Source organism: Dioscorea cayenensis, chromosome 8, assembly GCF_009730915.1.
Source record: "Dioscorea cayenensis subsp. rotundata cultivar TDr96_F1 chromosome 8, TDr96_F1_v2_PseudoChromosome.rev07_lg8_w22 25.fasta, whole genome shotgun sequence".
In the NCBI taxonomy this organism is placed as follows: domain Eukaryota; kingdom Viridiplantae; phylum Streptophyta; class Magnoliopsida; order Dioscoreales; family Dioscoreaceae; genus Dioscorea; species Dioscorea cayenensis.
The window spans coordinates 6,322,696-6,334,090 of record NC_052478.1 but is presented as its reverse complement, the minus strand read 5'-3'; the positions used below and the strand labels follow the sequence as shown (position 1 = coordinate 6,334,090).

General features: G+C 40.0%; 1 protein-coding gene and 1 pseudogene across 4 annotated transcripts in view; one reads left to right on the top strand and one right to left on the bottom strand.

The window, feature by feature from the left end:
* The window catches only part of LOC120266901 (GPI ethanolamine phosphate transferase 1), a 41,077-nt gene extending 32,364 nt beyond the window's left edge, over positions 1-8,713 (top strand). For 3 of the 4 annotated variants that reach the window (XM_039274554.1, XM_039274555.1, XM_039274556.1), the window contains one exon: positions 8,068-8,713. In XM_039274554.1, the coding sequence (XP_039130488.1) occupies positions 8,068-8,232 (165 nt within the window). In that variant the 3' untranslated portion in view covers positions 8,233-8,713. The remainder of the gene's footprint in view (positions 1-8,067) is intronic. The other variant, XR_005538305.1, reaches the window with a different exon arrangement.
* On the bottom strand, positions 5,592-7,728 carry LOC120266902 (annotated as a pseudogene).
* Positions 8,714-11,395: the final 2,682 nt, after the last annotated feature.

The following is an 11,395-nucleotide window of genomic DNA, read 5'->3' as shown; positions in this document are numbered from 1 at the left end:
TTAGCCTTCCAACAGGCACAACCGCAAGCGCACTTGCTCGCCAAGTAGTAAATAAGTATCGATCCCACGAGGACCAAGTATTGATTACCAATTTATTGTAACAAGAGATTATCTAGACAATTAAAAAGGTAGGATTTAGGAATAACAAGAAGCAGGGAATAAAACACAATCAAGGCTGAAGGAACATGTAGTCATGGATCGCTCTTCGATTAAAAATAGACTTAGGGTTTCTGGGGAACTCACCACAAGGTATAACATGAATAATGTGCCGGATCTAAACTAGATTTGGGGCGCATCTCTTAAGGGCATTAATCCTAAGCTACTTGTCACTCTCTTTCAAGAGATAACAAGTTAGGCTTGATCAAGGCTACTTCCTACTTTCGTGGTAGATAAACCTGTTAGAATAAGGCTATATGGAATATAGAGAGAATGAAGAGAGGAAGAATGATATGAAGAGTGATTTTCATGTAGTGATGTATACAAGTATATATAGACACAAGAAGTAAAAGGCTAAAATGGGCTATATAGTAATGGGCTCTTTAACACCCCCTTCAAACTCAAGGTGGATTAGGATGATCTGAGACACGTAGTTCTGAGAAGATGGAATCGATGTTGTTCTCGAGTTTGGGCCTTGGTGAAGAAATCAAAGAACTCGAGACTCGATCGGCACATATCGAAGAGCAATGGCTCGATCGTCGACATCGTGAACGTGTGAAAAATGCATCAACACCAATATGTTTGTTTAATTCATGTTTCACGGGTCATCAGTAATCAGATAAGACCAAGTGTTGTCACAAAGAAGAGGAGTGAGTATTACATGAGACACCAAATTCAGCCAAGAACCAACGAAGCCATACAATTTCGGGATGTGGTAGTAGCAAGTGCCCAAGTTCGCCTCAAGATTAGAACGTGACATCGTAGCCTCGCTTTGGACTTCCATGCAGCAAGAGAAGTGCCAAGAAATACGCAATAACCGAGCGATGGACCGACGATCAACGTGGTCACTCGCCCAAGTGGAATCCGAGTAAGCGTGAAGTCGTCGGACTAGAATGAGCATAAAACATGACGCCGTGATGTCAGTCTCTTAGATAACGCAACTCGCCAAGTAAATGATCATAGTGGACTCAAGTAGGAGTACTAACGAATCGCTCAAGACACGAACAATACGAAAGCAATATCCGCCTCGGTAACGGGTAAGATAGACAAGGTCGCCCACAATATGACGATAACGAGAAGGATCCTCTAGCGGTGTGCCATCCGTAGGGTCGAGTCGAATACGAAGTCTCGTGAGGTGCGACGGCAAATCGCGGAATCAAAGAAGGCCAGAGCGTATAATGAGGTCCCCGAATATATCGATGTTGAGAAAGATAGTAACCATCATCTCGTAGAAGTCACCCTCAATCCCCGTAAAATAGTCGAGAGGTCCTAAATCGACATCATAAACCGCCGGGTCGAGACGCTGTTTTCACAAAAAAACAATATACTCCATATCATCACCAAGAATCAACATATCATCAACATAAAGCAAAAAGCAAAGTGCGACCACTACCGAGAGGTATGAATGAATAATCGCAGGATCATGATCACTCGGGCAAGAAACCACCGCGACGCACTCACGTAATCCAAATCGCCAAACCAAGCACGTGAGCTTGCTCGAGACCATAGAGAGCTCGACGAAGGCGACAAACATAACCTTTAGATGTCTCAATGCCGTGGGGTGGGTGCATGTATACCTCCTCGTGAAATCACCGCGAAGAAAAAGCATTCTTCACATCCATCCGAGATAGTCCAAGAGCGAATGACAGCCCACAAAGAATCGAGAGTGCGAATGGTAGTCAGATGAGCCATAGGAGCAAAAGTCTCATCATAATCACGACCATGTGCCAGCTGAAAACCACGAGCCACGAGGCGAGCCTTTATAGCTGCTCCAATCAACCATCGACTTTTTGCTCTTGACCTTGTACACCCACTCTGCATGTAATTGGAGCGGCGTGAGTGCAGAGGAACAATATCCTAAGCGCCCGCTCTTTTCCAGTAGATGAAAAGCTCCTCGACATACGCCAACCGCCACTCATGGATACTAGCTGCCTCCCCGATAAGTGTTAGTCTCATATACCGCACCAAATGAATAGGAAAACCATATCCGCCGGTGCGTAAATAGTACTACGATCACGAAGGTCATACCGAGACGCTGAGGCGGTAAAAAGACCATCGACGACGATCGACTGGTACTCGCCGGAGTATCGAAGGAATAGGAATAGGGAGTCGAGGATCTGGGGAACTTTTAGGCCCATGACGATAGTGAAAAGGAGAGGTGTCGGAGTCGAGGACTGACGGTGATAGCGGAAGATGGATCCGAGCTGGAACAAGAGACGTAAGAAGGAACAACAGGAGACTCTATAGTAGGAACTAAGTCCAAAGGAGAAAGTCAAGAAACGAAATAGACTCTAGGAAAGGAGAGAGAAAAGTGAGGTCGAGTAGCTAAAGAGTAGAAATAAGGACGTACTCTCGCAAAAGCTGACATCACGAGATATGCGAATCGCGACGCAGCGTATGGGTCATAGCAACGATAACCCTTATGTTCAAGACTATACCCAAGAAAGACACACTCAATCGATCGAAATGTTAACTTAGTACATGCCTCACGAGGTGCAAGTAAGACATAATGTATACAACCAAAGACCAAGATGATTATAACGAGGAGGAGAGCCAAACAAGATTTCTCCAGGACATTTACCCTGAAAAGAAGATGATGGTTGCATGTTAATGAGATAAACTGATGTGGAAACTGCCTCACTTTTGAAAACGAAAGTGGAACAAAAGACGAAATTAGGAGAGTCCGAGCAGCCTTTAATCACGTGACGATGTTTACGCTCAAGAATCCCATTCCACGATGAGCACCAGGACAAGAAAGTCGAGGAAGAAAAATTCCCTCGATGAGAGAAATCGATCGAAAAACAAGAGACGTGATACTCTCCCCGTAATCGAACGAAAAATACGAATGGCGAGAAAAATCGAGATGAACCATGCTAGCAAAACGATCGATAGATGGATAACAATCGAGATCGATGTTTCATGAAGTAGACCTGTATATCTAGAGTAATCATCAATGAAAATGACATAATATTTGTGACCACCTTTGGAAGTAAAAGGCGCAGGACCCCAAACATCAGAATGAACTAAATCAAAAAGACGACTAGACTTAGAGATGCTCGAGAATATGGCGATGTACTTGCTTGCCAAGCTTACAACCCGAACAATGAAAACCAACATCAATAGACACGTGACCCGTGACACCTCGATGAACTAAGGAGGACAAACGTGAGCCACATAGATGACCCTAGGCGATGATGCCACTCGTGGAAAGATAGCGTAGCAGGAAAAAGCGTATCCTCGAACATGGATCGTAGAAGCAGGATCTGTGGATAGCGTAGGCATGATAGAAAGAAGAGGAAGAGAAAGACTATCTAGAACGTAGAGTCCGCGAGAACCACTACGGGCTGATGGCCGCGACTAATCACAGACTTTTGGTCCGACGGTCCCGCATATACCAAGAAGAATCATCAAACCCAACAAAAGCAAATGAAGGCTCGGTAGAAGTCACTCAATGTATATAAGATTCATAGACAAACTGAGGAACGAGGGACACATCGAGAACAAGAATCGAGAAGTAGAAAGAACTCGATGTGAAGCATGTAACAAGAAGTTCCATCGGGTCAGTCGAATATACTGCACTCATCGGGAGCGAGTTTGCGGTGAAGAAAGTCGAGAATCATCGGAGGTCATGTGAAAAGAAGCCCCGAGTCTAAAACCCAAGAGGAAGTAGTAGTACCGAGGGTCGACATCGAGGCGCAGGATCCGTATGTCACGGGACGGGAGGATCAGAAGAAGCCCCAGGAGCAACTCCGCGACGAGATCCAGAGGGAGCGCTCGATCCGAAACTCGCAAGTCGCCAGATGCAACTTGGCAAAGCGATCGAGCACGACTGACTGCCTTCTTAGAATGGGTGCAGTGATGAGTCAGAAGGACTCTTAATCACCAGCAGTCGATGAGAAGTCCGCCAAAACAAAGTGCCCACTCACGATAATTTTGACTGCTAAGTCTAATGTCGGCGTGAGGAAGAGCACCATCGCCAATAATCGGGTCGAGGACCGAATCGATCGATATTAAAAACATCGCGCATACATCATCGCTTTTTATGTTATCGTGCCATGTACTGTATGTCTGTCATCGCTGCACATCAACGTGAACTCGCCATCGTGTGTCGGTATCGCAGGCTATCATCGCTACTGCCATCGCGTGTCGGTGATCTGCAGTACATCAGTGCGCTGCCACGTGTGTCGGTGCTTTGAAGAAGGAGAAGAGGGACCGCGGCAACTCGAGGAAGGAGAAGACCGGCAGCGACTTGAGAAAGAAGGTAGGCGTCTTGAGGGAGGTCGACAACTTTAGGGATGGGAAAATACCGACGACTTGACGGAGGCCATGAGACTGACTGCAGAAGATGACGATGATGACCGTGAGAAAGAGAAGGGTCGGGCTTTTCGAGGGAGGCCAACAAGTTGACGGAGTGAGGCCGAGTGAGATGACTGAGAAGATGACGATGATGACTGCGAAGATGACCGGAGTTAAATTTCTAAACCCTCTCTGATACCATGTTAGAATAAGGCTATATGGAATATAGAGAGAATGAAGAGAGGAAGAATGAGATGAAGAATGATATGAAGAGTGATTTTCATGTAGTGATGTATACAAGTATATATAGACACAAGAAGTAAAAGGCTAAAATGGGCTATATAGTAATGGGCTCTTTAACAAAACCCTTCTCAAAACCTGAATAAAAACAGTGATTAAGCAATGAGCCCTCAAGAACTACCTTCAGCGAGTTCGAGGGTAATTAATGAGGTTCCAAGACCCGAGTTATCCTCTCGCTAACCTAGATCTCTAAGATAGCAAGCAATGCTTTCACAATCACCGACTTTGACACAAATCGAAATCAACTCAAGAAATCTACCATTAAGCATAAAAAGATCCATACAAAAATGTATTAATATATCAAACACATAACACCTTGGGCTAATCCCAAAACCTAAGAAAAGTTCTACTCACACACCATCTCGGCTATAAAGAAAAAGATAGAAAGAAAAGAAAGTCTGCAGAAAGCAGACAACAATGTCGAGAGGACTCCCTATGATGTCTCAAGGTTTGATCTTAAATTTCCATCTCTCCTCCCTTCTTCAACTCTCTCGTGTCTTCGAGATCTTCCTTTTTCCCTTTCCAGCCGCCAGCCCTTTTCTCCCAGCCTTCCTTTCTTCCATAAAGCCCCTTTATGGTCCTTTTTATAGCCAAAAGATAAAAGCTGGGCCCCAGTCACTTTATGGACCACGTGTACTTCCTCGCAGCACGACAGATAGGTCAGTGTTTCTTCCCAGTCTCCAGGTTTCTCAGCCAATTCCAGCTTCCTACAATAAAAACAACTAGAAAAAGTAGATTGTACAAGGAGAAAGGGAAATGACCATAAAAACTAGGAAAAATGCATGAATACTAGCTAAATGCATGATGTTTATAATGCAATTTATATGTGCAACAGCTCTGATACCATATTTTGTTAGAGAAAGGAAGAAAAATGTTGCTAAAAACTGCTGGAAAATATTACTCCTCAAGGACTAGAAGAGCTTCCTCACTTCTTTTCTCAAACTTTTCTTACATATATCTAGCATAAAGTCACTAAAGAAACATACAGCTGGAAACGTGGAGAATAGATAGGCATATTTTAATAATCTAGAAACAAGACAAGGCACTAGATTAGATAGGAGACAACTTCAAAACATGTGAGAGTTCCAAGACATGTGAGAGTTCCAAGAACTTTCACTAACTCACAAATTACTTTCACAGTTTTTGGATGCTAGTGAAATTGGGAAAAGCTGAAAAAGAAGCAGAAGAAATACTAATGGGCGCACAGTTGGAAGGTACAAATGAGATGCTTTCTCAGCTTGGTGTAAACTACAAAGAGCTGCCTGCGATATTTAGAAAAGGCACTTGCATATACATGGATAAGGTGGAAGAGATGGCAAATTTGGACAACCATGGAAACACTATTGAGAGGCTGACTGTAGGACAAGTTGACATAGTGGGCCCAGATTTTTGGAATGAGCATCCATTTATCCTTGAAGAGAAGTAAAGATGGGATGGCTGTGAAGTTGTTTTTTTTATTGGTAGAACATACACTTAACACTTTTATTCATATGCAACATCATGTAAAGACAAAGCTTGAGGGAAACAGGTTCAAGAATTTTGATTTTGTATTAATTTATCAACTAGTGAGAAGAATGATACTACAAGCAGATTTTGATTTTCTTTGAAACATCAAGAGCCTAAATTGGTTTTGGGGCCTTTGAGCCAATGCCTAATGCTGATAATCCATGATGAAACAGTGAGGATGATAGACCTCCCACAACAACTGGTGTATAATTTATTTAGGGTGTCCTTTGTGATCGGATAATCAACAGGAAGTGAGAACATAACTGTGATGGTTGCTACCCAAAGAACAGCAATCCAGCCAACTAGAATTCCATAGCGGCCGAGGTTGAACAGCCCCTGGAACAAAGGTCCTCCGAGCAAGAGTCAACCGAAAGAAGATCGGTAGAGCATAAGCAATGTATAGCCCAATAGTAGCTATTGACACCATGGCTTGGAATGCTACCAAGCTTCCAAATGACGTCAATGCCATGCAAAATGATATGAACACAGAAAGCCAAACTGCATTTATTGGGACTTAGTTCTTGTTCACTTTGTGCCACTGTGCTGACAATGGCATTGCTCCATCTCTTGAAAATGCGTATGCCATCCTTGAGTTGCTTGTTACAAAACTCATACCACAAAAGAATATTGCAACAGCAACAATTCCCAAACAAATCATTCCACCAACTCCACTGCCATATCTGCTCTTAAAGAACTGATAAAATATCCTAGCAATCGCATATCCTCCAGCATCATTGTCCACATTCAAAAGGTCAGGAATGTTTGTAACAGCAAATGTGATGCCAAGCAACTAGCCCCAGCCAACAATTATTGATATGCTGATGGCACTGATAATTCCTTTTGGTCCATTCATATCTGCATTTTTAGTTTCCTCTGTCATATGAGCAGATGTATCATATCCAGTCAATGTATACTGGCTCATTAGAAGGCCTAAAACAAAAATGTAAACCTTGCCATGAATTCCAGCATCATTATCAGTGTTGAAATGAGTGAATACAAATTCTGCACTGGCCTTTTTAGTTGCAACAGTGGGTATGAGGAACATAAGGACATAGACACCTAACAGATTCCATGCAGCAGCAAGCTGTTCAAAGAATGATAACCATGAAATAGGCAGGCTATTTGAAATGGCATGGACAAGTAGAATCCTCCATGAAAAGCAATAACGACATATTTTGAAGTAAGGTAACTTCCTCCATTGTTTCCTCCTGTGCTAAGCAGGATAATTACTTGAATTAGCTGTGCCAGTAAGAAATCTACACTGGTAGTGACAGCCCACTGACCGACAATATTAAATCACCCAGTCATCCAAGAAGCAAAGGGCGACCATTTATTGCCGGAAAGCCTAGCACTCCAGTAATAGAGACCACCAGAAGTAGGGAAAGAAGAGCAGATCTCCGCCATGGATAAACCAACAAACATGGTGAAAAAAGCAGCGACAAACCATCTATAGGTCATCACCATCGGCCCTCCATAAAAAAAATCTTCACACTGAAGATTTTTTTTTTTTTTTTATAAACAAAAACTTAATTTTTCTTTCTTTTATTGGAAACTTAATTTTATACTAAATACATGCTAGTTTATTAGAAGCATCAGTCAAATGGAACTTTTTGAGTGTTGTGTGTGTGTGTTTGTCAACAAACACAAGCTTCAATCTTACCATTAAAAGATCTACCAGATTTTCGTTTCTTTGATCTTTTAAAAAGAGCAAATAATTAATGACTTGGAAATTTTGGGGCACGTGTGTTTTTTTTCATTGATAAATGAGTTTTTCCTTATATAATTTAAAATCATTTCTGTATTTGATAGGTACGAAATACCGGAAGCTGGATGGAAATTGGTAACAGCATCAGTCATTTTGGAATTATGAGTGCCCAAGTCGTTTTTATTTTGATGCTCTTTGCCCTAACCAATATCTACACACGAGATATTGAAATTGGCTACCTGCAGTTAGCTTCACAAAAAGTAATTTAGTATATGGGTGTTCTACTTCAATGTGGAAGATCCTTGGTCTTTACAAAAAGCTAACTGGGACGAGGTCATACTCCTTGCATTTCTTTCAATTTTCTTTAGCTTTTCATATGGAGCTGTTTTTGCTCCAAGTTTTCTTAGCTTGTTCTCTGATGCCATATCAACATTTCCCTACTTTTCTGCCATTTAGGGATGTTAGCAGTCCATGATGAAGATTTGCCTCTGATAGCTATACATATATGAGCTACTTAGATAATGATTATTGTTTCATTTTATAAGTGTTTCGTATGTGTTAGGTGAACTACAACAGTTTTGAAGTTTCATTTTTAATTTTTCTGAAACTTACAATGAAACGCCAGCATTTGATTTGGCAATGCACGAGGTCATATACTGCTTTATGTATTACATTGAAAAAAATCATGAAATGTTACGTTGTATCTGAATGCAAACTATCAGTTGAATGAGAATTTGCTTTTTTTGTTTATGTTGGAAAAGTCTGAATATAAGTGTTTGTGTCTGCCATTATTAGGTTATTATTAAGTTTGAATCTAAAAGTATTGGCTAGATTTTAGCTAATCTACAGAGTCACAGACATGATTCATTTTGAATGTTTAAATAGCAAAACTACAATTAAATTAGCACATAGTATCTTCCATTTCGTGCTCACATTTTATTTTGCATTGCACAAGACTCCACAAACTATGCATACAATTTGAATATGTATATAGCACAATTATTATTTTTTTTCATTGACTCATGCAGAGTGATGGAGAGTCCATTTAACTTAATTTGATCGGGACCAGAAGCACACCTAAATAAAAGCATTGCTTTTATGAAAGACTTTGGTATTACACCTAGGTGGAAAAGCATACAAAACTTGGGTCACTTTTTGTTGTACAACCGTAAGCACACGGTTTTGCCAAGTAGTAAATAAGTTATCGATCCCACGAGGACCAAGCGCAATTACTAATCTATTGCAACAATAGGCTATCTAGGCAATTAAAAGATGGGAGATTAAAAACAACAAAGTAGCAGAAAGTACACAGATTAGGAATACAAAAATGGAGGGGTGCGGACTAGGATTCAGATTTGGATGAACTTAGGTTTGGGAACTCACCACAAAGAACAATGAATGATGTGTTTGGATCTAAACTTGGTTTGAGTAGATTATTTGAAGGGTAATAATCCTCGACTACTTGTCACTATCTTTCAAGAGATAACAAGTTGATCTTGATTAGGCCATCTCCTACTTTCGTGGTAGATGAACCCTTTCAAAACCATAATAAGATCAATGATTATATGATGAACCCTTAAGAATTACCTTTCAGTAAATTCAGGGTGACTTAAGAGGTTCCAAGACTTTGATTACCCTTTCAGTTAACCTTGATTTCTAAGATAAAGCAAGCAAGGCTTTCACACTCACAATCTATGTAACTTGAATCAAAAGCCAACTCAAAAAAATCTACCTTTAAGCACACAAAAGATCCATACAAAATTAACAACACATCAAACAATCGCTACTTTGGGCTAATCCCAAACCTAAAGAGAAGTTTTACACTTCCATGTCTCAATTACAAAGGAAAATAGAAAGAATACAGGTTATGTAAAGGCACAACACAACAGGGCTTGGAAAACTCCCTATGATGTCCTCAAAGATCTGATCTTCAATTCTCCAGCCCTTTTCTCCTTCTTCAGCCCCTTTCAGACTCTTTAGAAGTTCCTTTTCTCTTCTCCAGCCGCCACCACACTGCCCCTTCTTTTTTTCTTTCTTTCTTCCCTCCCAAAAAACCCTTTCTTGATGTTTTTTATAGCCAATGATAAGAATTGGGCCCCAATTAGCTTTACATACTACAGGTACTTTTCGCAGACCACAGGCAATTTGTGTGCCTTACAGAAACTGGTCCTCAGTCTACAGGGTTTCTTGGTCAGCTTCAGTCTTCTACAAACAAAACAACTAAAATGAGTAGTTTGTACAAAAACGAAGGGGAAATCATTACAAAGGCTAAGAAAATGCATGATTAATGATGGATCACTAACTAAATGCATGGTGATAATAATACCATTTTTATGTACAACACTTTTTAAGCTCCTTACAAATTAAATAACTTAAGTTGCACAGACACCAAGGTAGGCAGAGGGTGTGCCATGTATGAGAGAAGTAGATCGTGGGAAAGTGCAAATTGATGTTTTTCATCTGTTAATTGATTTTTTATTATTTACAAGTTTATGACTTGCATAGCTAAAAAATTGTAAGTTTGATACACAAATGTTATAAATATTGTTCATTGCTTGTTATACTAGACTTCTCATTTGTGACTTGGCCACATGTTGATGTGCATTGTTTCAATATGCCACAAACTTTCATTTTTGCTTTGGTGCAAAATATACTGGTTATTTTCAGCCGTTCTAACTTATATATATATATATATGCACCTTTCATTGAATAAACCTTTTTTATTACCTATCATTGAATTTGTATTATGCCAGGCCAGAAATTCAATGTCTAATTCTTTCTACATGATTTTGGCTTATTAATTTGCAAAATTAAACACTTAATTTAAAAGAAATTGTGTGGTCGTGCTACGGAAAATTAATCTTATGAGTAATGCAAGGCAAGTCTTTGATTTTTATTATTTATTTTTGTTATCTCATCAGTGGAACTTGGAAAGGTTAACAAAGTTATTTACTGCTAAGTTTGCTTCTATGCATAAGGTTGTGCTACTTTATTAACTGCATGTTGTTATGCTAAACAATTTTTTACTTCTCACTGTTTAGTTACTGAAGCTACTGCTTATGTCTGACCAATGTAATCTTACCAGATTGGGTGATGTAGGACTGTTTTTTTAAAAAATAAAAATAAAAAATAAAAATCTGTGTGGTGATTTCATTTCTCTTTAATGACAAGTACTTAAACAGATGATTTGATTGCATTATGTGGGTTATAAATCAATGGGGAGAATATCTTATTCTATTGACTTTGCTTGCATGCAATTGATATTATATCAAAGAAAATTGTATGGACAGTGGATGTTATTGATTTTTGTTAGTTTTGTTAGGTGGGTTCTAATTGGAAGTTCAATTGCATTATATATTTACTTGGAATATTTGGGCAACAGTTGGATGACAGTTCTAATTGTGTTTCTCTTGTGGGATATTGCTAACATGG